The sequence below is a fragment of the Trachemys scripta genome, chromosome 22, assembly GCF_013100865.1.
Source record: "Trachemys scripta elegans isolate TJP31775 chromosome 22, CAS_Tse_1.0, whole genome shotgun sequence".
In the NCBI taxonomy this organism is placed as follows: Eukaryota; Metazoa; Chordata; order Testudines; family Emydidae; genus Trachemys; species Trachemys scripta.
In genome coordinates, this window is record NC_048319.1 from 14,412,651 (window position 1) to 14,438,839 (window position 26,189).

Below are 26,189 nucleotides of genomic sequence, written 5' to 3' on the forward strand. Positions count from 1 at the left end.
CACGTTGCCTTTTGATATCGAATCAGTGGATCACATTATTATGGACAATACCACCGTGACGTATTATGTGAACAGACAAGGAGGAACACACTTGAAAGTGCTGTGTCAGGTAACAATCCGACCTGGCAGTTTTGCATCAGCGAGAACATTACTACTGTGGCTGATCACTTACCTGCAGCCTGGAATCAATTCACAGATCACCTCAGTAGCAATTTCTCCTTGACTCACAAGTGGTCTCTGAAGTCCAGTGTCCTTCAGTCCATCTTTACAATTTGGAGCATTCCTATGATAAATCTGTTCGCTACGAGAGACAAGAAGAAATGTCTCTTTTGCTTTCAGCGGGGCTTTAGTCCGGGCTCTCTGGCCAATGCCCTTCATCTAAGTTGGGAATCAGCAATCTTGTATGCTTTCCCTCTGATTCCAATCATCCTGCAGGTAATCATCAAACTCAAGTTGGACCATGCCAAGGTCATCCTCATTGCTCCAGTGTGGCCGAAGCAGCGTTGGTTTTCTGACCTGGCATTATCAATTCAGCATCCCATGTCTCTCCCACTTCATCTCCACCTACTGACTCAGCACCACAGTCAGATCTTGTATCCTGCACTCAGCTCTCTACATCTCACTGCATGGCTGCTCCATGGTTAAATGAGGAGGAGGAAAAATACTCTGAGGCTGTTCAACAGGTGTTACTTAATAGTAGGAAACATCTACTAGATTGGCCTGTTTGGCCAAATGGAAACGTTTTTTGGTGTGGTCGTCTGCTGATAGGGTTCATCCGAGGTTGACAGGGAGGCAGGACATCTTGGAGTACTTGTTGCATCTTCAGACTTCAGCTCTTGCACTCAGTTCATTGAGAGGCCACTTGACTGCAATTTTGGTATTTCATCTGCCCATTCAGGGGAGACTGATATTTTCAAATCCATGACAACAAGGTTCTCGAACGGAATCCTTCATCGCCACCTGCCGGTGAAAGAACAAGTTCCTTTGTTGGACCTCAGTACAGTCTTAATGGCTCTGATGGGACCTCGGTTTGTGTCTTTTGCATCATTATCTTTTCCTCTTCTGTGTCAAAAACTGCATTCCTGATGGCCCTAACATCTGCAAGGAATGTATGAGAGTTGCTGGTTTAGATGGCAGAGCCTCCTTATACGCGATTCTCTAAAGACAAGGTGACCTTGAGGTTGCTCCTGAAGCTTTTATCTAAAGTGGTGTTAGTTTCATATGAACCAGGCAGTGTATCTACGTGTGTTCTATCCTAAGCCGCATTCAGCCCTGGAGGACCAGCAGCTTCATTTGCTGGATGTCAGGTGCTGTCTGTCTTTTTCCTGGACAGGACTAAACCCTTTTGTGATTAGCCTCGTCTGTTCGTGTCGTTTGCAGACTGGATGAAGGGACAAGCAGTCTCTTCGCAGATGATCTCTTGGTAGATAGCTTCCTGCATCAAGACTGCATATGAAATAGCACAAGCTATGCTCCCTCAAAGGTATTTTAAATGACCTTTCAGTACTGGATATTTGCAGGGCTGCCACTTGGTCATCTGCACATCTGTTTACCAACCATTATGCAATTACCGTGGCATCCAGAGCAGATGCGAACTTTGGAGGAGCAGTCCTTGGTTAAGTTAGACATGGGGTTCTCAAACTGGGAATCATGACCCCTTGGGGTCGCAAGGCGGTTACCTGGTGGTCCTGAACTATCACCTCTGTGGGGCTGACAGCTCCCAGCCACCATTAAATTACCCTCCCCCTATTTTTAATGTATAAGCGGGGGGTCACACTTGGAGGCTTACTGTGCGAAAAAGGTCACCGCTACAGAACGTTTGAAAACCACTGAAGTAGACTCCGGGTCCCGCTTCCTGCAGGTGCTGCTTGTGAGTCAGCTGCATCTCCTCGAAGAGGAAGAAATGGTCCCTTACTGTAACTGGTTCTTCGAGATGTGATGCAGACGCGTGTTCATAACCCACCCTCTGCCCACTCTGCATTGGAGTCTGAGCTCCTGGCATTGGGTGCGAAGAAACTGAGGGATGTTGGGCTGGTGCTGCCTCATATAGTCAGGAGAGGGGCTACAGCCATGAGGCGCAAGCGCCACCACCTTATGGGTAGTACTAGGCAATATTGTCCAGCTCCTGTACACTGGGTGTGCACACACCCCAGTGGAATACATGCCCGCATCAGATCTCGAGGGACCACAGTTACAGTCAGTAACCATTTCTTATCTATGTATACGGCATTATGAGAACAGTGCTGGAATATTGCGTCCAGTTTTAGTGTCCATGTTCGTAAAGGATGTTAAAAATTGGAGAGGGTACAGGAAAAAAACATAAATGATTTGAGGACTGGCGAACATACCTTATTGGGAAAACTTAGACCTCAATTTGTTTAGCGTACCAAAAAGAAGATTGAGAAGTGACTTGATTACAGTGTACAGTAACTCCTCACTTAACGTTGTAGTTATGTTCCTGAAAAATGAGACTTTAAGCAAAGCAATGTTAAGCTAATCCAATTTCCCCATAAGATTTAATGTAAATGAGGGGGTTAGGTTCCAGGGAAATTTTTTTCACCAGACAAAAGGGTGTGTGTGTGTGTGTGTGTGTGTGTATGTGTATGTGTATGTGTGTAATTATATATATATATATATATATACACACACACACACCTTACTGTGTACGTACGCACACGCAGTATAAGTTTTAAACAAACAATTTAATACTGGTACACAGCGATGATGATTGTGAAGCTGGGTTGAGGTGGTGAAGTCAGAGGGTGGGATATTTCGCAGGGAATGCCTTACTGCTAAATGATGAACTAGCATTTGGCTGAGTCCTCAAGGGTTAACTGGTTGTTAATGTAACGTCACTCTACAAGGCATGGAGGGAGGGGAGAGCATAGCAGACAGAGACACACACCGTGTGTCTGAGAGCGAGAGATGCACATTTCCCCTTTAAGTAGCTGACCCCAGTCTTAAGTACACTGCCTTGTTAATTAGATCAGCTTGCTGAGACTGCAGCTGCTGCCTGGAAGCTCCCTCCATCCTGAACCCTGTTGTGTGTACCCCTTGCTCTATGGAAATGGCATAAGCGGAGTGCAGGAGCTGGAGGGAAGGGGACACCCTGACATTAGCCCCCACTTCCCCCCTCTCCCCGTACAGCAAGCAGGAGTCTCTGGGAGCATCTCCAAGGCAGAGGGCAGGAGCAGCACATGGCAGTGGGGGAGGGACAGCTCAATGCTGGCAATTGCTAGCCTGCTGGGCAGCTGCAGCACAGGGAACTAAGGGGAGCGGGGAGCTGATAGGCTGCCAGTCCACCCTGATTACAAGCCCCCACCAGCTAGATCCAGCGGGCTGCTCTTCCTGCAAGCAGTGGACAAAGCAGACGGCTGCCAAACGACGTTAGAAGGGAACATTATACAACTTTAAACGAGCATGTTCTCTAATTGATCAGCAACGAAACAACGTTAACTGGGACGACTTTAAGTGAGGAGTTACTGTATAAGTACCTGCATGGGGAGGAAATATTGGCTACTAAAGGGCTCTTTAATGTAACAGAGAAAAGCAGAACATGGACCAATGTCTGGGAGCTGAAACCAGACAAATTCACATTAGAAATTGGGTACAAATGTTTAACTCTGAGGATGATTAACCTTTGGAACAAACTACCAAAGAAATGATGGCTTCTCCATCGCCTGAGGTCTTCAAATAAGAATGCCTTTCTGGAAGTTACAAAGAGTCTGGTGGCACCTTAAAGACTAACAGATTTATTGTTGCATCCGAAGAAGTGAGGTTTTTACTCACGAAAGCTTATGCCCTAATAAATCTGTTAGTCTTTAAGGTGCCACCAGACTCTTTGTTGTTTTTGTAGATACAGACTAACACGGCTACCCCCTGATACTTTCTGGAAGTTAAACGTTGGTCAGACACAAGTTATTGGGCTCAGTACTGGAGGAGCTGGGTGAAATTCTTCTGTTGCCCTAGCTACTGCTCCTCAGCGAGGTGGATTGTGCACGTCGCTAGGGAGAACCCCGTCTGTTGCTAGAGGACGCGTCTACTCTACAAGTTCTGTAGTCATGTAGCTGTGGCTCGGCTGCTGTAATACTTGTAACTCTCCGGCTGTCCACACTACAAGACAACTTAAGCTACAGAGACCCAGTAGCAGGTAACTGACCGTGCAGTATATTTGACAGGGCAAAGCCATTTGAAAAGACCAAAATTTGAAAAGCCATTTTGAGACTGTCTACACTAGGGGCAAGAGCAACCTACCCATGTTGCTTAGGGTGCAAATTTTTTCACAGCTCTGAGCAACGTAGTTAGGTTGATCTAACTTTTAAGTGTAAACCAGGCCTCAGCCAATATACAGGACTGGTAATAACTGCAGTTCTTTTTAGTTCAGTTTGAGATGTGAAGTTAGAAATACCACAGATGTATCCAAAACTCCTCAGGCAAGTCAGTTTCCCTAGCAACAGAGGCCAGCTGGTGGAAGGAACTTGGTAGTTTCCTCCTGTTTCTTGAACCACTGAACTGCTGCGCAGTTTGTGATGGCCAATAACCTCTTGAGCGGACTATGATGGGAGCGGCACAGGGAGCTAAGGTTTGAGGCTCCTGGGCTTTGAGCTGTGTGGCATTCTAGGACTGGAATAGCAGGGGAGCAGTTGAAGTTCATTGGCAGAGCTGCATGTGGGAAACTATCAGCCCTCATAATACCTCAATGTTACACGAACTGCCAGTGCCCCACATTCCTTTTCAAAACAGGAAGAAACGGAGCTCGTGGTGTTCCTTTTTCTAGTACTCATAATGCCATTGGTTGTAACCTAGCAGTGGGAAACTGATGCCATAGTACTACATGGCAGATTGTACTTTGAAAGAATGTTCGGGTTCTTCTAACTTGATTTCAAATGAGCATATTTTTCTGTGAACCAAACATCATCATCATCACTCCCATAACTGCATTGGTCGGTGGGGCAATTCTTATAAAAGAACTGTACCCCTCCCTCTCCTTCCAAGGCCCGTATTGCCATAGTAATCTGAGGGCCTCCTGGGATACCAGACTGTCTCCTTCCCTTACACCAACTCCTCTGAAATAGGAAACCTTTCCTGCCCTTTCTGTAACATGAGGAATTAAATGAGTGCCAACCAAGCAGGAGTCTGCCCATTACAGCTGCAATTCCCTTGATTATCTCCAGCAATAAACAATGCATTCTAATCAAATGAACTTTATTGAAGTAATAAACACTATCACTTTATTCTAAACATCTCACTTAATTTAGGAACGTCCAGTATAAAGTCTGTGTCCAAGAGACATGACTTCATGGTGTGCTGAATAATAACTCCTGGGTGGAAAGTTGAGATTTTTTTTCTCCCCCTTCTGTTATGGAGATTTACCTATCTCATAGAACTGGAAGGGACCCTGAAGGGTCATCAAGTCCAGCCCCCTGCCTTCACTAGCAGGACCAAGTACTGATTTTTGCCCCAGATCCCTAAGTGGCCCCCTCAAGGATTGAACTCACAACTCTGGGTTTAGCAGGCCAATGCTCAAACCACTGAGCTATCCCTAAATAGAACAATGTCACGGTAGCAGGGCTGGAGTTCTGGCTGAAGAGGCACTTTATGTGTCTGTTTTCAGCCATTCACAACTTTCTTGAAATATTACCCTGGGGTCGTCTTTGTTTGTTCTTAGCCCAAAGGTGAATAGGCAAGGGGATATTTAATAAAATTCTTCTGTGACCTTTGAACTGAAAGGTATTGTCAGACATTCTTTTGATACTTTTTTACTCTTCGAAAACAGACTATTTTGTTGGAAAAGTTCTATGTTGGCATGTACAGACAGTGTTTTAAATCAGAATGGCATCTTTGCTATGGTTGGGAAAGAACATTTAGAATGAAAATAGCAAACTGCAGCATGTCACTTCCAAAACAGGATTGTGTGTGCAAAATGATTCTCCAGATAGCGTTTTATACATGCATAGTGAAGTAATGTTCCATCTGTATTTGAATATGCAATTCTCATGTACATGAGAAGAGTGAAACTTAAGACCAACACTTTCAAACGTAGACATCTAAATACATATTTGAGGTACCTAGACAAACATTCTAATTTTCAAAGATGCTGAGCACCTACAACTTCCTTTGACTTCAATGGGATTTTTTGGTGCTTAGCACCTCTCAAATGAAGACCTCTTGTTTAAGTGCCTTAATATGGATTTAGATGTGCAACTTTAGGAACTCACGTTTCAAAATGTTGACTTAGAAGTATGTAACATAACAAACTGACTGGAGACAGTTTTCTTTTTTGCTAAAAACACTAAAAATTAAATGTAAAAAGCCATACTAGTACAGAATTATGATTAAAATTTAGATGTTACATATACATATAATGAAATTCAGTGCACGCACTGTGGCTTATGTTAAGGCAGAAAAGTTATACCTCACCGTCTGCATTAGCAGAAAACGGCTGTCCAATTGAATTCCTGAACTGGCACATGGCCCTAACGTCTGGCTTTAGACACATGGAATGCAAGTGCTCAGAGCTGAATGTTTATCACTGAGTAGTCTGGTTTCCTGGCTGAGCTGGTGGAGAGGTGGCAATATGATTTATTGCTGTGCTAGAAACTTAGGGCTGGTGTACGCCACAGCCTCCCTCCCGAAGATGTAAGTGCCCTACTACACCGACATAATAACCCCACCTCCACGAGAGGTGTAAGGCTTATGTCGGTTACTTACATCGGCTGTTCTGTGTCTTGTCACTTGCTGTGAAATTGACAAGAAAGCTGGGCCTGCTCTCCAGGGGCAAGAAGCCCCAGATGGCTTCCTCCCCGCTCCCAGCGGGGAATGGAGAGGCGAGAAACCCTGGGCGGCCTCTGGGAACCCAGGAGCCTGTGGGGCAGCTGGACTCCTGGGAGGGAGCTGCCAGCATAGCTGAGACCAGGCTCTCTGCTCCCCACACTGTCCCTGTTAGGTCAGTGGAAGCGTTCTTGGTAAGGACGTGCACCACTGACCCAAGGAAGGTCGTGTGGATCTACCTCACTGGCAGAATTAATGTGGTGGCTGTAAGTTGACCTAATATAGGTTGACTTACCTTTCTAGTGCAACTAGGAAAGCTTCACTTGCTGGGCAGGTGAAGTGCTGAGCTTGGTCTTGGCAGAATAAGGCTGGGTCTACACTACCCGCCTGAATCGGCGGGTAGAAATCGACCTCTCGGGGATCGATTTAGACGCAACAATTGATCCCCGAATCGACGTTCTTACTCCACCAGCGGAGGTGGGAGTAAGCGCCGTCGACGGGAAGCCGCAGAGGTCGATTTTGCCGCCGTCCTCACAGCGGGGTAAGTCGGCTGCGATACGTCGAATTCAGCTATGCTATTCACGTAGCTGAATTTGTGTATCTTAAATTGACTCCCCCCTGTAGTGAAGATGTAGCCTGAGAGAGACTCCTTTTCTAACGTTGTTACTCCATAGAGCATGACAGAGTTCTCTGCCCTCTTTCCTGGGTGAAGTCAGCCAGTGGCTGTTTTAAGGGGAAGGACATGTACAGTGAGTCACTTGCCTGCCCTCTGTGCCACACGCAGGTGGGAAATGGCTTCCAGCAACTTGCCTTAACTTTTATATATATGTGTGTGTGTGTGTGTGTATATACACACACACACACACACTTCTCAAATCCAGGAAATGCTGACATAGTTCATTTGAACGCAAATCTTAGCTCTACCCTTTGTGTGCATTATAATGCTGTCTTTAATTAAATGATCAAATACTACTGCTTAAAAGCAATCTGTGACTTTTACTACTACCTTAGAGAGACATTATTTCTGAGGTAATACAATCAAGGATTTAAAGACCATGGGTCACTTAAGCACATATGAACAACTGACCCTGTATCATAATAGATTCCTGCCAGAGGGGAGCATCGTGATTGTTTCTCAGCTTTGCATTCTTAATAAAGCAACTTTAATTTTGCATTGTCTTTTGCATTTAATTTCCTAGGTATTTAGAGAGGTAAGAGATGTCAGTGGAATAAAGAGGACAGGAAACGGGGAAAAAGGCATTGGCCTTCATGGCTTCTATTCCATTTAAAAGTTCCTTTACCCAGTGCATTAGGACTTACCTTGTTACGGGCTATTTACTTACTAGGTGGGAAGTGTCAAAGTTGGAGTTGGATTTGAGTTACTCCCCTGGGAAAAGTATACTGCTGTTTTTTAAGAGCAGGACTTTTTTTAATCATCCTCTCATAACTCAGCAATAGCTGAATAGCTCTTGTTCACATTTTCCAAAAAATTCAGCCCTCAGGCACATAAGAAAATTTCTGCCCAAAAGGGACCATTTTTTCCAAAAGTGTAGTATAAGTATTTCAAAACATGATTACAATGTGGAAACATTTTGGAACGGTGTGCTAGTACAATTGACTCAAGCAATTGTACTAGCACAACTGGTATAATTCAGTATAGTAGACAGAATCAGCCTTGAAAGGGATTACAGGCTAATGATTTACTGTGCAAGTCATAGTAGTCATTTTAAATTCTCCTGATGTTAACATGCAGAAAGACATCTCCACTTTCTAATAGAAAATTTTTCTCGTTACAGCTTCTTCTGGGGAAGATGATGGAGCAGGGACCCGTATTAATTATCACTTTCCAGGCTCAACTTGTTTGGGTGATTAAAAATCAGAAAGGAGAGGTGGTAGAAGGAGATCCGGTAAGTGATGCTGTCAAGGCTGATTCCCCACTCTAGCACTTTGAGTGCAGAAGGTGGGGGCCCGCAATGATTCTAGCAATAAATACTGGCCACTCCAGGCTTGTATTAAGCTCCTAAAGTTACAGCTTTTCTCTGACCTTGGATGGGTAGATGCTGCCACCACCCAAGTGCAGAACCGCTTTGAGAACCCAGGAAGGTACACTTGGGAATTCCTTCCTGTGGTGTACCCTCAAGGACACCCCCCCCAGCCGGAGAAGAGCCGAGAAAGAAAAACAAAGGAAATCAGCTGTTGCTATCAGCTAATTAAACAACATGTGCACAAACCTCTTAGGACACAAAAATCCAGTCCTGTTCTTAAAAAAGATAAATTTTATTAAAACAAAAAGAAAGAAAATACATCTGGAAACTCAGGCTATTACTAGATTTAAAAAGAGCAAATACAATGATTAAGCATCAAGAATAGTTCTTGAGGTCCATCTTAAAGGTTACAAGCAAAACAAAAGCACCTGGGGTTAGCACAGAGGTGTCCACAAGCCATAAAGAAATAAAAGGAGATAAACCTGATCGCGTCTTCCTAAACATTTCCTGATCTGCTTACATATCTGGGATTTCAAATGAGTAGTTTCTAGGTATGATACTGATGATTTTTCATACCTGGCCCCAAGCTTTTTACAGCATAGTTTCAGCCCTGTCTCTGCTCTCTGAGAACAACCAGAGACAGACAAAAGGGGAGTCTTGTTTCAATTGCAAAAAGTTCTAACCTTCCCATTGGTTCTTTTGGCCAGGTGCCCCACTTACTTCCTTTTACCTATGCATAGCAGTGATACTTTTTAGCCCTTTACAGGTAAAGCAAGTAGAGAACAGCTACTAAGAGGGATTTTATAGTTAACTGGCTGTCTGGGTCCATAAAAGGGAGCTAGGCCCTCCTCCCCTTTCATTTATCACAGATGCCCTGTACTGTGTGTGAAAAATGAAGTGCTTTGCAGTCAGTTCTAGTGAGATTGTGTGCATTCACTTTTAATCCAGTCATCACTGTGTAACACACACATCTGCCATGGAGCCTGGCTAATGCGCATTTAACTAATCCATAATTCACCCCCACAAACACATGCCCTCTCCGCTTCTGAGCAGAGATGAAATAGTGCTCTAGCAACAGGTCTGGCATTACTGAGCTCTCATTACTTCAGTATGTTTGCTAGAACATCACTAATTAAAACGAAGCTTGTCAAATAAATGAACAAGTTCATTTTGTGATGGAGAACTGGGCTTTCTTTAGGGTGATCACTTACTAATAGATGAAGTTCAGTGCTTCACAATGGGTCTCCGTATCACCAGTGTGAAGTAACAAGTCCTGCACTCAAAGCACACATGAAACCTTTGCCCTGTAAGCATGTCCAGACTTCTTGTATGTCCCAGAACTCAGATGCTTTCATTGCTGTTAACGGAGGTCTAGAAAATGGAGCAATTGATTTTAAAAAAATCCACCAACAGAAAAAACTGGAGGGGAGTACTTGGAAAAACAAGATATCTGATGGTAGGACCCTTAGCAGCCATCTTAAAAAGTGCTCAGAATGAGGAAGGTGTAATGAGCTGGTGTAGAGCTAATGGGATTTGGGTCTTTATAGTGGGAAATGGTGATTGGGTTCAATAAATTGCACTTCAATCCCAGGTGAAATCATGGAACCAAATAATGAAAGGGCAGAGCATCCAGTTGCATCTAGCACAGTGGGTCCCTGCCCCTTGGTACACCTGCTCCCTTCCTGTGCCTGGCCTGGCTCAGCCACTCAGCGCTCTGTCCTGGTCAGATGCAGGGGGTGGCAGGTACACTGCCTGAGATCGTTGTGCTGGTGCATTTGAAAGGCCCAGGGATCCTGGGCAGCAGTGGGGAGTAGCAAAGGACGGGATTATGGTTTAGAGAAGGTTGTGAAATTCTCATCTCCGAGGAGATGAGTGCCATGGGCAGCAAGGCACCTGGAGGATTACACAGAATCACTCACAGCATGCTGCTTGATTGCATTGCTTTAAAGTCTAATGACAGCTGCTAGACAACGGGAATTTAGTGGGTGGAAAGTCCCAGCAGTGGCTCAAGCCAAATTGGAAATAAGCAGGGCTGTTACTATCTTTCCAGGATTGAGTGCAGAGAGGAGCAGGGGCTGCTACCTTTATGGATCTCCCTGCTGGGGACTGTCATCGTGGTGTAGATTTTGAACAAACAATCTCACTTCCATCACATACATCCTGTCACGTCATGGCTGAAATGTTGTAGGACCTTTCTGAGCAAAAAAAAAAAAAAAAGCATATTAAAAACCTTTTGGGAAAGACAACACCCCCATCCCAAGTTAGAGGGTCAGCCTTACTCAACATGCCTCAGTTAATCAGCTAATCACTTCTTAATGTGGCTGCTTTACATAGGCCTGGTCTACACTACGGGGTTAGGTCGAATTTAGCCGCGTTAGGTCGATTTAAAAATGAATGCATCCACACAACCAACCCTGTTCCGTCGACCTAAAGGGCTCTTAAAATCGACTTCTGTACTCCTCCCCAGCAAGGGGAGTAGCGCTAAAATCGACTTTGCTGGGTCGAATTTGGTGTAGTGTGGATGCAAATTGATGGGATTGGCCTCCAGGAGCTATCCCAGAGGGCTCCATTGTGACCACTCTGGACAGCACTTTAAAGTCCGATGCATTAGCCAGGTACACAGGAAAAACCCTGGGAACTTTTGAATTTCATTTCCTCTTTGGTCAGAGTGGCGAACTCAGTAGCACAGGTGACCATGCAGTTCCCCCAAAATCATAGAGGGTAGAATGTTTCTATGCTCCCCCTATCATCTCTGTCCCTGAGGTTACCGCAGTTTAAACGGCGAAAAAAATGCACTCACGATGACATGTTTTCTGAGCTCATGCAGTCCTCCTGCATTCATAGGGCACAGCTTAATGCATGGAGGCATTCAGTGGCAGAGGCCAGGAAAGAATTAAGTGAGCGCGAAGAGCAGAGGCAGGACGCGATACTGAGGCTAATGGGGGAGCAAACTGACACGATGAAGTGTCTGTTGGAGCTGCAGGAAAGCCAACAAGAGCACAGATCCCCGCCGCATCCACTGTATAACTGCCTACCCTCCTCCCCATGTTCCATAGCCTCCTCACCCAGATGCCCAAGAATGCTGGGGGGGAAGGCTCTGGGAATCCAGCCACTCCACTCTAGAGGATGGCCCAAAGGCTGTCATTCAAACAGTTTGATTTTTAGTGTGGCTACAATACCTTGTCTGTTGGTTTCAAAACAATAGTTATTTTATTTCGAAGTGGGGAGGGTGGTTGGCTTACAGGGAATTTAAAATCAACAAAGGGGGCGGGTGTGCATCAAGGAGAAACACACGCAAGTGTCACACCGAAGCCTGGCCAGTCATTAAACTGGTTTTCAAAGCCTCTCTGATGCGCAGCACGCCTTGCTGTGCTCTTCTAATCGCCCTGGTGTCTGGCTGCTCAAAATAGGAAGTCAGGCGATTTGCCTCAAGCTCCCACCCCGCCATAAATGTATCCCCCTTACACTCTCAGATATTACGGAGCACACAGCAAGCAGCAATAACAATGGGAATGTTGCTTGCGCTGAGGTCTGACCAACAGCGCCAGCAAGCTTTTAAATGTCCAAAGGCCCATTCAACCACCATTCTGCACTTGCTCAGCCTGTAGTTGAACTGCTCCTTACTATTGTCCAGGTTTCATGAACGGATCCCCCGAGCTCGTTGCTGGGGAGCAGGAGAGCAGAGTTGCAGGGGAAGTGATAGAGCTGTACACCATGCCCAGGAGGTTGCTAGGAGCCGGGCAGGGAAGACATTCCCAGAACCCCCGGCCAAGCTACGATTACCAGTCCTACTGCACCGTCTGCTGCCAGCAGCACCCAGGAGGACCAGAACAGATCCCCCGAGCTCGTTGCTGGAGAGGAGAGTTGCAGTGGAAGCGGTGGAGGACGACGGTTAGCAGTCCTACTGCATCGTCTGCTGCGAAGGCAAGGAGCTGCTGCTGTGTAGCAATGCCAGCTGCTACAGGTGCTTCTGTGTCGAATGCTTGGAGGTCCAGGTAGGGCAAGGTGCCAGGGCAAAAGAGCAAGAGCCCTGGAGCGGTTACATGTGTCAACCACAGAAGTGCTATGGGGTGTTACAGCGCTGACTGGACTGGAATGTACGGCTGCAAGACTTCTTCACCAGTGACAAAGGACAAGAATATGATGCACCTAAAATCTAAAAAGGTCCGCGCATTTCCCAGAGTCACTACCTTTGATAACAGAATGTCAGTGATTGCATTGGCTACTTGGATCACAGCAGCCCCCACAGTAGACTTGCCCACAACAGCTGCGGTGACGGTGAGCTGAGCTGGCTCCATGCTTGCCGTGGTATTGCGTCTGCACGGGTAGCCCAGGAAAAAGACGCAAAACGATTGTCTGCCGTTGTTTTCACAGAGGGAGGGGCGACTGACGACATGTACCCAAAACCAGCCGCGACAATGTTTTTGCACCATCAGGCATTGGGAGCTTAACCCGCTGGGCGGCGGAGACTGCAGGAACTGTAGGATAGCTACCCACAGTCGATGCTAGCCACGGTAGTGAGGACGCACTCTACTGACTTAATGCGCTTAGTGTGGACATGCGCAATCGACTGTATAAAATCACGTCCTAAAAATCGACTTCTATAAAATCAACCTAATTTCATAGTGTAGACATACCCATAGATACCAGAATTTCATATGCTTGGTCTGTTCTTCATGCACTTGGCTTTTGTGTGTACCTGGTTGTCCTGGATCAGTTGTTTCTGATGTTTCTGGACTGCATGGAAGTGTCTGATAGGAGAGTCTCATGTGACTCTTCATGAGAGAGAAACCATCATGAAAGAATAATTATGAAGAATAACGGCATCTGGTTGGGGCCCTGTAGGGCCATCTGAAAGGAGCAGTGAAAGCCCATTCGTTAAGTAGGAGAATGGTGCCGAGCTAGGAGCTGCTGTGAGCACCTGGGAGGAAGGAGAGATGAAAAGGGAGTGGCAATATTGTGGTAACTGTTCTGACGGCTGCTCCACACACATGCTCTCAGCTACCTGTGGTGGTAGCTCTATACTGCAGCTGTAAGTAATATCTAGCTCTCACCATTAGGTCTTGAAGCGCTTTGCAAAGGACGTCAGTATCATTATCCCCATTTTAAAGATGGGGGAAACTGAGGCACAAAGGGGGAACAACAAATCGGAACATTAGGACCTTCATTTCCCAGTGGGGCTGTTTCCTGTTTTTTTTATTTAATTTGTTTGTTTATATGTTTTGGATGCATGCTTTCTTGCCTTTCTCCGTCCTTGATGAGCAGGACCTCTGGGTGTGAGGAGCCCAGAGGTTCTGGGTGTGACGGGTTGGATCACAGAAACCCCCTTGGGAGCTGCCACCCGATGTGCAAAGACTACCCCTGCTTCTGTTTTCCCTGCCAGCTCAGGACTCCAGCACCCTGTCTTGCTGAGCCAGACACTCCTGTTTGGCTCCAGACACAGATCCAGGGTCTGAATCACTTGTCCCAAAGCTGCAAGTTTACCTGAAAACAGCTCGCAGTAGCGTGCTTGTCTTTAGCACTCAGATGCCCAACTCCCAATGGGGTCTAAACCCAGATAAATCCGTTTTACCCTGCATAAAGCTTATGCAGGGCAAACTCATAAATTGTTCGCCCTCTATAACACTGATAGAGAGATATGCACAGTTGTTTGCTCCCCCAGGTATTAATACATACTCTGAGTAAATTACTAAATAAAAAGTGATTTTATTAAATACAGACAGTAGGATTTAAGTGGTTCAAAGTAGTAACAGACAGAACAAAGTAAGTCACCAAGCAAAATAAAATAAAATGCGCAGATCTATGCCTAATCAAACTGAATACAGATAATTTCCTCACCAGTTCCAGAGTGCTCCCTTTTACAGGCTAAGCTCCTTTTAGCCTGGGTCCAGCAATCACTCACACCCCCTGTAGTTACTGTCCTTTGTTTCAGTCTCCTTCAAGTATCCTCAGAGGGGGGGGGGGTTTGAGAGGCTCCTTCTTTAGCCAGCTGAAGACAAAATGGAGGGGTCTCCCACAGGTTTAAGTAGACTCTCTCTTGTGGGTGGAGACCTCCCTCCTATGCAAAGCCCAGCTCCAAGATGGAGTTTTGGAGTCACCTGGGCAAGTCACATGCCCCTGCGTGACTCAGTCTTTGCAGGCCAACGCCATTGTCCACATGGCATCTTGCATGTCTCCAGGAAGACTTCTCATGTGGATTGGAGCATTCCAAGATGCATTGTTCCCTAAGTGTCTCCTGATCAGGTACTTAACCTGGCAAATTCCTTCCTAAAGAAGCTGACCAAATGCCTCACAAAGCTTACTTAGAAATCAGGCAAGCATACAGCCCATATTCTTAACCTTGAGTAGAAAATGATATATATGTACAAATAGGATGAATAGATATAGTAGACCATAACCCTTACGGAGATATGTTACATGGCACAGGCAGCACAAAACATATTCCAGTTATGTCATACATACATTTATAAGCACCCCCTCCCCATAAAGCCTTATGGGGTACACTGTCACACTGGGCACTTGGGCAGAAATTAGCAAAATGGAATTGAAGCGGGAGAAATTAAAATTAATAAATTGCAAGAGTGGTGGAGACTAATCTCAAGCCCAGTGAGTTTAGGTTCTGGATCCACTGTAATTGTACTAAGGTTCTGGCTCAAATCAGGTAAACTGTTCTCCTCGCCTTGTGCTAGACCAGGGGTTTCAAACTCAAATGACCACGAGGGCCACATGAGGGCTAGTTCATTGGCGCAAGGGCCGCATCACTGACACACACACCCGCCTCGCTGCCCCCGGCCCTGCCCCCACTCCACCCCTTCCATGAGGCCCTACCCCATTCCAACCCCTTCCCTGAAGTCTCCACCCCAACTCTGCCCCCTCCCTGCCCCCAGAGGGTGCATGAGGGAGGGGCATGGCAGGGGCTCAGGGAAGGGAGTTGAGGTGCAGCAGGGGGTTGGGGTGCAGGCAGGGGGCTCAGGGTGCAGAAAGGATGTGGGATGCAATAGGGGTCTCAGGGGAGGGGGTTGGGGTGTGGGGTGCAGCAGGGGTCTCAGGGCAGGGAGTTGGGGTGCAGGAAGGGTGTGGGATGCGGTGGGGGCTCAGGGCAGAAGGTTGGGGTGCAGCAGGGGGTTGAGGTTCAGGCAGGGGGCTCAGGGCAGGGAGTTGGGGAGCAGGCAGGGGGCTCAGGGCAGGGGATTGGGGTGCAGAAGGGGTGTGGGATGCAGCAGGGGGTTGGGGTGCAGGCAGGGAGTTCAGGGCAGAGAGTTGGGGTGCAGGCATGGGGCTCAGGGCACAGGGTTGGGATGTGGGGTGCAGGCAGGGGGTTCAGGGCAGGGAATTGGGCGGGGTGGCAGCGGCGCATACCGGGGCCAGGGCCGGCTGCCGGCCCTGGCCCCACTCTGGGAAGTAGCTAGAACCATGTCCCTACAGCCCCTGGGGGAGGGGGACGCAGGGCTCCGCATGCTGCTTGCCGCGCCTCCAGGTACCTCCCCCAAAGCTCCCATTGGCCTCAGTTCCCCGTTCCCGGCCAATGGGAGCTGTGGGGGAGAGGGGGCAGTGCCTGAAAACCAGGGCAACACACGGACTTTTCTTCCCTGCCGCAGGGATGTGATGCCAGCCGCTTCAGGGAGCGGCGCGGGGCTTGAGGGAGCAATCCCGCGGGTGTAGTTTGCCCACCCCTGGCCTGGAGGTAGGCCGGGGGAGTGGGTGCAGGCCGCTTGGCGGGCTGCAGGAAATAGCCCCACGGGCTGTGTGTTTGAGACCCCTGTGCTAGACACTGCACATGGCACAGTCCTGTGTTGGGACCTCTGAAAGCTAATCTGGGGATGCCTGACTGACCATGCCCTGTCCTGGAATCTGTGTGTGAATCACTTCTTGCAGTGGTTTTATTTGTCCATGTAAGCTGTAGAAAGCATCGCTGTCATTCACCTAAGCACCATCTGCGGATAAGTTCTGTCAAGCTCGTTTTGGGAGTTAATGACACATGGGTTTAAGAGCTTGTGAAATCTTCTGGAAATCTCTTTGTGGCTGAATGGCAGGCTCTCGGTGTGCTGGGCAATGTTTAAGTAGTTTAATGATGTATAATAGGTGACACTGTGAGGAGCCTGGAGCTGGCAGTTTCCAGGAGTCTTCCATTAAAATTAATACATGTGTTTAATAAATATTGGCTTTTCTCAGCCATTCTCCTGAGCCCAGACTGTAGGTTTACAGAAAAAGGACTAATTTTAATGATGGGGCCCATCTGGACTGATTTGCAGCCTGTCATATTGACCTCAGGGGGAAGAGAGGTCTATTTTGTGATTTCTCGTATTGAATTAGCCCATTGGTAAAAGATGGGTATTGATGGGCTGATTTATTAAAGGGGATATCAAAGCCCGTTTTCTGTCTGGTTCCTTGAGAACAGCAATAAATCCAGGAGATGCATTAAAATGCTGTAAAGGAAATGAAACTTTAGTTTTAATCCAGTGTCAGCTGCAGGCCGACTGGCAGCCATGATTGTTTTACTGTTGCACTTCTGCAGTGCCTTGGAGTCATGAGCAAATAACCTTCTAGGTAAAATGGAGCTTCAAGTTGTAAACTCGCTAAATAGAAATCATGTGCTTGTTCCTGCTGCAGTATTGCCCTGTTTGCACTCACCCACTACAGTGCTGCAAACTCACCCTCAATGGGATACATAGGAGGTTTGGGAGCATCTGAAATGATTATGCCAGGTGTTCTAGCAAATACGCCACTTTAAAAAGAGAGCAGGGGACAGATGCCTATGGAGTTTTGCACAGTTGATCTGGGGAAATAGGCCTTTAACCATCCAGCAAAGCACTTTCAAAAGGTTCAAGGAATCCTCTTTAAAATTAATCCTGAGAGATTGTGGTGCAGGATGCTGGGCCTGTCACAGCATCCCATGGGAATAAGGGACAAATTTTAATCTTAAATGCATAACTACAGTTTAGAAATCCACTTCTGGGAGTCCACAGATGGTTGCAGTCCCAGTTTCTTTGAATATATGCAGCAACATGCACTGCACATCCAAGATTAGGATGTAGCTCTATTAATAAACATGCAAAATCAGTCACCCAGAACTCCCACAGTGCAGGTAACGGGTGGTTGTTGTTTTTTTGTTCTGTGATGTCTCATTACCCAGTAAGAAAGCCATCTTCCCTGTGTTTTGATGTCACAAACTGTCTGTAATGGGCCATTCTTACCACTTCCAAAGTTATTTTTCCTCTCTTGGTATCCTGCTGTTAATTGATTTATCTCGTAAGACTGAACTCGCGCTTGGTAAAGCAACCCCCATCTTTTCATGTATTTATACCTGCTCCTGTATTTTTCACTCCATGCGTCTGATGAAGTGGGTTCTAGCCCATGAAAGCTTATGCCTAAATAAATGTATTAGTCTCTAAGGTGCCACAAGGACTCCTGGGCCTTGGCTACACTTACCAGCTAGTTCGACGGCTGGAAATCGAAGTTCTGGGTTCGACTTATCGCGTCTAGTCTGGACGCGATAAGTCGAACCCGGAAGTGCTTGCCGTCGACTGCGGTACTCCAGCTCGGCGAGAGGAGTACCGCGGAGTCGACGGGGGAGCCTGCCTGCCGCGTGTGGACCAAGGTAAGTTCGAACTAAGGTACTTCGACTTCAGCTACGTTATTCACGTAGCTGAAGTTGCGTACCTTAGTTCGAATTGGGGCGGGTAGTGTAGACCAAGCCCTGGTTTTTATTGTTTTTGTTTTTTAAGATCCCTGTAGTTGTCTGCCACACTTCCAATAAAACACTCTATTTTTCAGGAGTCTAAATCTTTCCAGCTAGATCACAGCTTTGGTGCCAATTTTCTCCTTTCTTAGTTTGCCTCTTTCATTACAGAATGTAATAAAATGGAGTTTGAATGTCACAGATAGCTAGAAAATGCAAATTAAGGTTTCAGTGGCAATTAACTCAGCCCCATTACCCATCTTATATGTTTATACACTTAACTGCACAGACCTCTTCAAGAAAATACTACAGTAGGGCCCCAGAGTTACGAACTGACCAGTCAACCACACACCTCATTTGGAACCGGAAGTGCACAATCAGGCAGCAGCAGAGATTTAAAAAATAATACAGTATAGTACTGAGTTAATGTAAACTACTAACAAAATAAAAGGGAAGCAGCATTTTTCTTCTTCACAGTAAAGTTTCAAAGCCGTATTAAGTCAATGTTCGATCGTAAACTTTTGAAAGAATCACCATTGGGTTTGTTCAGAATTATGAGTGTTTCAGAGTTACAAACAACTCTGCGGTTCTGCTGTATACATATTGACCCAGGATAACAGGACTCAAGTGAGTACTACATGTGTGCAGGGCTTTGACTTGGATGGAAACGTAATGGTTTTGTGACTTTTCATAGTGCAGGTTAAACTTGTATTAAGAGGTTTTTGTATTGAATTTCCTCAGTTACTAAAGAGAGAAGGAAGGGCAGGGGGTGGGGAGACATGGGGAAAAGTTAAAAGGCTAAAAATGACAGAAGAGCAGGGCAAACATGCTTCCTAATGGGCACGAGTCAGCCCAAGGCTGTTGGAGATTGTGTACTTAGGTGTTTGCATGCACACAAGTCCATAGCCAAATACTCTCAGCTTTATGAAATCTGAGGTGCTAACTGCAGGAGATTCCCTGTAGAGTTCAGCTGCTCCTGGGCTATCTGGGTTAAACTGGTTGTCAGAACAGGAAAATGGGGGTGTGTGCTTGTTGCCATATAACTCAAATGGCTGCGTGGTTCAAATTTTCAAGCTATGGAGCAAAAGCTAATCAGGGAATATTCAGCCCAAAAGGTTACGTTTTTGAAAGGCTGCACAAGAGAAAGTGAGCTTATGATATCCAGCATTTTGGTAACCTTAACTAAAGCAGATAAAAAACAAAAAAGATAAAAACAACATCAGTGTAAGCCTTACATAACAGCAATGTTGTTCTCTGTCTGTGGTGGTGCTGGGTGTTGACTCTGAGCACCGCTACTGGGCTATGTTCTCTCTGTATGCGGGGGGAGGGGGGAGTGACTCCTAGCCCGATAGCGGTGCTATGTTCTCTGTGAGAGGAGGAGGGGAGTGACTTGTAGCCCACAGAAATGCTGTGTTCTCTGCAGTGTGTAGTTTCAGTTCTAACAAGTGATTTTTTGTTTCAGAACAAAGTTCTCCGGTCTGTGTATATGTGGGCGCTCTGCAGAGACCAGGATGAGCTCAACCCATATGCTGCTTGGAGGTTATTGGACATGTCTCTTTCAAGCACAGAGCAAGCCCTCTAAGAATGCCATCCAAGAGCTTCCTATACCTCTCACTTGCACCAGTGCCATGTCTGAACTTGCAGCAACCTACAGTGTAAGGAGGGAGCTGTGGGGAACAGTCCGTGTTGGTTCTGTTTCAGAAGAGGTAGCTATTGGGTGTGCCATCACTTTACCAGTCCCTGATGTGACCTGCCTGGGACCCCCACGACTACCCTGGGCACAGCGCTAGCTTTACGCTGTAAGAATGTGCAGTAGATTTAAGTGTAACTGATTTAAGACACTAGCAGCTGCTGTTGGTTCCTTTTTAAATCTTGGTTGGAGGAGGCTGGCCTCTTTCCTCCCCATATTCCCTAGTGCTTCCTGACATGGACCCAGGTGGGTACTGGGCAGTAGCAAAGTGACATGTATCGTTTGCAATGTCAGCATCTATAGTAATCCAGAGGCAGCCTCCCCAGCTCCCTGAAAGGCTCTCAAAGTTCTTTCAGGACATGCAGGTCTCAGCTCCTCTCTTACTAGGTTGCACCAATAAGCCTTCTGTTGATGCAGTGTCATGCACTTTACTAAACCAAATGCACCCATGCCTCCACACATGCACCTTCCGCAGAGTCCTGCGGGGCCTTATCAACACAGGCCAAGCAGGTTTGCAGACCTGGCTGTAGCAGTGAGGAGTGCTCCCAGTTGTGTTACGTACAGTTCTCTTTTGATGCAGGTGGGACCCACTGCTTTGAGAGTCTGTGTTTGAATCTCCCCAGTTCCACGGGTGGTCACATGAGCTGTACTTACCTGGGCAGAGTGCCAGTTGTGACAGAGAAAGGGGCGGAGCTGTAGAATACTGACCAGGGCCAAGAGCGATAGACACAAGCAGTTGGCATTATCTGCTATAGGTGCAACAAACAGAGCAAATAAGGTGCAAAACCAACTTGGAACATAGCCGCCACCACCCCCCACGCATCCCCACTTATTTATTGTTAAGACTGAGTGCAAAGGGTATGATTCACTTACCTACTGTATATGAATTGAAGGATACAGTCTCCTGCTGCAGGTGGAGGTGCACACCTGGCTTCTCAGTGGAACCTGTGTGCTGGTTGCAGAGCTTGGAGGAGGTTAACTGACACAGAATCCAAACTGGTGCTGGGTAAACAGAGGTTCAGCTGAAATGTTCTCATGTTCATAGATTATTCTGCTGCCTCCTTCAATAAAGAGTGAAGATTCTTTTAACGGTGTGACTTGTTGGGGCAGAGGATAACTTACCCAATAGGGGATTCAAAGGAACGTTGAGCCCTGGCTTTTTCCAATTCTCCACATGCACAAAGCAGAAGAGCTGTTTTTTGCTTTGTAATTAAAGAAAACCATTCTGTCTGTCCCTCCTCCTCCTCCCCCTGCGAGCGTCCAGAGCAGTTCTTTTGATGAATCTAAATGAAATCAAAGTCTAGCCCAGACATCATTATCATTCCTGTAGCAGCGGTTGCAGACAGTCTGATGTATGCGGCAAGTTCAACAGCACCCATTATCTTAAGCCCCCACACATGATGCACAACTCTGCTATGCTGGGGTTTCCCGCTCTCAGGACAGTTCCCAACTGTTCAGCCAGTTCCACCCCGGTGCTCTTACTAGTGGAGTCATTTTAGTTTTTTAAATTTAATGTCTTGAATTTATGTATTGGTTCCTAATATCTGAACAAAATAAATTCCACACTGCAGCACCCAGTGATGGATTGGGTGAGTCCCTCTGTGTGACCAGCTCCAGCAGTGAGAGGACAGATGGTGGGCTTGGGTCTTGTTCAATGTTTGAGCATTGCTCACCTTCATCAGCAAGCTGATTGGAATTCACTTACATCTCGGCCATGGGGCTGGGCCCTGTGTGCAGACGCTGCTGGGAGAGCAAAGGTGAGGCGGACGTTGTGTCTGTTAGCACTGGCATAGCCAGAGAAATCTGATTGCCTGGTGCATGCACAAATTCTGGGCCTGAGGTCTCCCCCGCCCCCCCAATCAGAACTTCCCGCACTTCCTTGTTGGAGGGTGATCAGTAATCTGCAAGGAGCCCCTAGCCATCAGCTCTGCACTGTGCCTGGGGTTTAATAGCCTCTCTCGTCCTAGCACTTGTACGACGAAATAAAAGCAAAGGCCCTCTGCTGGACTCTGACACACTGCACCTGTCAGGTGAGAAGCAGAGGATTTGCCTTTGTTGCCATGTGACAACATGAGAGTTTGCACTGGACATGCTGCTCTGCTCCTCCAATAACACAGACATAGCACATGCTTTAGTCAGCCAATCACACCTTGAATGTATAACAACAAACCTGAGGACCTGGCACAGGCTGTAACCAATCCAGAGAATTAAAACTACCCAGCCATGGATTAGACAGCTGCCTGATGTGAGCGCTGTCTGCCTGGGGATTTGGCTGTTGGAAAAAGACTGAATTCCCTTGAGAAATGTTGCACATTCCTTGCTTGGCTTGACCCATGAGCCCTCTCCCTTGGCGTAACCAGCATGGCTGGAGAGTAAGCCTATGGCTGCACGGCAGGGGCTTGCACAGAAGGCTGGGCCCTAACTCCATCACCGCTACTCGGAGGGAAGAGGAAGCGCAGTGCCTTAGCCACCATAACACAGGGAGGCTGCGAAGGGAACCCATTTGTCCTGACTACCAGGTTTCTATGTTAATTGAGGGAAACCCACAGGCCACCGCTGGCGCACACTGGCTGCTGCCCTTGTCGGCTCCGAAGCTACTGTTCTGCAGTCTGTCAGTGTTGTTTATACCCACTCGGAGAAGCACCTTCCCATGGGAGTGGGGCTCCCCCTTCTCCCGTGTTGAGCAGCTGTCCATGAGTTCTTGCTCTCTCATGTCTTGCAGTGTGCTTGTCTCTATGCAAGTAGTTCCCAAAATAAAATCAGACAACCCCCAAATAAGCCTCTAACATCAAAAACACTGTGGGTTGGTCCGGCTTTGCCCTAAATGCAGGCTTAGCTAGGCTGCTGGGGGGCAGCGGCTCTGCATGTTTGCCAGGGCCATTATCAGTTCTCAGGAGCCTGGGTGCTCTCAGCACTTTGGGACCGAAACCATCTTGGTCTTTGAAGATCAAGGTCAAAGCCTTGAGCTGCCCCCAGCAGGCTGCTCTACACTCTTCCTTGAATCACCAGCAGGTCCTGGTCAATGATTGTTCACAGTGGGTATGTCCATACAGCAACTTCACATACGAGCTGACAAAGGCTCACAGAGCTAGGGCTGCAGGGCTGTTTCATCACTGTGTAGACTGCCTGGCTCAAGCTCTGGGATCCTCTGACCCCACAGGGTCCTAGAGCCTGGGCTACAGCCCGAGCTGGGCAGTCAACACAGAGTGAGAGTCCTGCAGCCCGAGCCAGCTGGCACAGGCCAACTGCAGGTATCTATTTGCTATGTAAACATGCCCATGGTGTCCTAGGTCCTGTGCAGGACAAGGGGGTCTGTTCTGGCAGCTAGGAGATGACGGTGCTTTTTCTTACTGGGAAGAAAATGTCAGCAAAACATCTTACAATTCTCAAGTTGAACCAGATGTTGAAGCAATTCCCTGCTGCATTTTGTTCTGATCTGTCTGGGGGAGATAGGGGCTTCACACAGGCAGTCATTCTATGCTTTGTTTCCCTACAACCACCTTTGTGCTTTTTTTCTGTGCTACCCTTTTACGGGTGTAAAAATCCCTACAGCCATGAGCTATCTGCCTTCTTCGAATCAGAGAAATGTCATGCTGGAAAGGAGCGCGAGAGGTCATCAAATCCAGCCCCGAGGCAGGACCAAGTAACCCTAGACCATCCCTGACAGCTGTTTGTCCAACCTGCTTTCAAAAATCTCCCGTAACAGGGATTCCACAACCTCCCTGGGAAGCATATTCCAGAGCTTAACTACCCTGAGAGTTTTTCCTAATATCACACTGAAATCTCCCTTGCTGCAGATTAAGCCCATTACTTGTCCTACCTCCTGGTTTTGTTCAATATGTTCATTAATGATCTGGAGGATGGCGTGGACTGCACTCTCAGCAAGTTTGCAGAGGACACTAAACTGGGAGGAGTGGTAGATACGCTGGAGGGTAGGGATAGAGTCCAGAGTGACCTAGACAAATTAGAGGATTGGGCCAAAAGAAACCTGATGAGGTTCAACAAGGACAAGTGCAGAGTCCTGCACTTGGGACGGAAGAATCCCATACGCTGCTACAGACTAGGGACCGAACTAGGCAGCAGTTCTGCAGAAAAGGACTTAGGGGTTATAGTGGATGAGAAGCTGGAAATGAGTCAACAGTGTGCCATTGTTGCCAAGAAGGCTAGCAGCATTTTGGGCTGTATAAGTAAGGGCATTGCCAGCAGATGGAGGGACATGATCATTCCCATCTATTCAACATTGGTGAGGCCTCATCTGGAGTACTGTGTCCAGTTTTGGGCCCCACACTGCAAGAAGGATGTGGAAAAATTGGAAAGAGTCCATCGGAGGGCAACAAAAATGATTAGGGGGCTGGAGCACATGACTTATGAGGAGAGGCTGAGGAAACTGGGATTGTTTAGTCTGCAGAAGAGTAGAATGAGGGGGGATTTGATAGCTGCTTTCAACTACCTGAAAGGGGGTTCCAAAGAGGATGAATCTAGACTGTTCTCAGTGGTAGCAGATGACAGAACAAGGAGTAATGGTCTCAAGTTGCAGTGGGGGAGGTTTAGGTTGGATATTAGGAAAAACTTTTTCACTAGGAGGGTGGTGTTACTAGCACTGGAATGGGTTACCTAGGGAGGTGGTGGAATCTCCTTCCTTAGAGGTTTTTAAGGTCAGGCTTGACAAAGCCCTGGCTGGGATGATTTAGTTGGTGTTGGTCCTGCTTTGAGCAGGGGGTTGGACTAGATGACCTCCTGAGGTCCCTTCCAACCCTGATATTCTGTGATTCAGAGGACGTGAAGAATGGCTGCCTGCCATCAAAACAGCCCTTAACGTATTTGAAAACTGTTACCAAGTTGTCCTTCAGTAGTCTTTTCTCAAGACTAAACGTGCCCAGGTTTTTAACCTTTTCTCATAGCTCGGGTTTGCTAAACCTTTAATAATTCTTTTGCTCTCCTCTGGACTCTCTTCAATTTGTCCACGTCTCGCCTAATGTGGGGCACCCAGAACTGGACACAGTTCTCCAGCTGAAGCCTGACCAGTGCCGAGTACAGCGGTACAATTACCTCCTGCGTCTTACATATGACATTCCTGTTAACACACCCCCAGACTATTAACTTTTCCCCCAATTACACTACATTCAGCTCTCTCCTTAAAGCTCCACTCTGCCATGGTACTTGTGGACCACGCCAATGGCTGGGGTGCTGTGACCAGGGCATATCATGTAAATCAGAGTCATTTCACTGTTAGCTTGTGTTTCCCGCCTCTGTCTTATAGACATCTGCTGTGTCTCATCTTCGATGGGAAGTCTCTGAGGGCAGGGACTGCCGTGGGTATGGGTGTGTACAGCGCCTAGCACCCTGCGGTCCTGATTGCTGTTGGGGCTCACTAGCTACTCTCCCGATAAGTGACAAAGGACTTGTCTACACTTGAAACGTTGCAGCAGTGTGACTGTAGTGCTTTAGTGAAGACATTACCTGCACGGATGGGAGGGGTTCTCCTGTCACTGTAGGTGCTCCATCTCCCCGAGAGGCAGTAGCTAGACTGACAGGAGAATTCTCCCATTGACGCTGGCAGTTCAGTCAGTTTAACTCTGTCACTCAGGGGTGTGGATTTTTCAGACCCCTTAGATCTAGTTATATCAACCTAATTTCCTAAGTGTAGGCCCAGGACTCTGCATTAACGGCGAAGTGCAGCCTGGTAATGTTAAATAGCAGTAAAAATCCCTCTAAGCTGGGCTAGAGCATTTACAGAGCTGGTCTGCCACAGAGTAGGAAGAGAAAATGGAAGATTAGAATGTAAACGCCAAGAAGCGGAGGCAGAGCTTAAGTTTGGAACCTGGAAAGAGGCACTGAACAGTTCGAAGTGAAATGATAAAAGCCAATAGGAGCCCTTAGCTGAGTTACTAGAGTTAGAGAGAGGACAGAGGGGGAGAGGCTCTGCAGAATACAGCTCCGTGTAATATGTCCCAACAGCCACTGTCTGCTGAAGACAACGGAGCCCTCTGTGCATGGATCTTGTCTTCAGGGTAGCGGAGAGGGACCAGAGGAGCTAGCTTTGGGAAGCAATGAGGGATGGGAC

General features: G+C 47.2%; 1 protein-coding gene across 1 annotated transcript in view; it reads left to right on the forward strand.

Annotated features, from left to right (window-relative positions):
* Positions 1 to 21,214, forward strand: part of TIMM44 (translocase of inner mitochondrial membrane 44) — a gene marked incomplete at its 5' end in the record, with an annotated part of 54,948 nt that extends 33,734 nt beyond the window's left edge. Inside the window, 2 exon segments of the mRNA XM_034755225.1 lie at positions 8,568 to 8,678; positions 19,898 to 21,214. Coding sequence (XP_034611116.1) covers positions 8,568 to 8,678; positions 19,898 to 20,017 — 231 coding nt within the window.
* Positions 21,215 to 26,189: the final 4,975 nt, after the last annotated feature.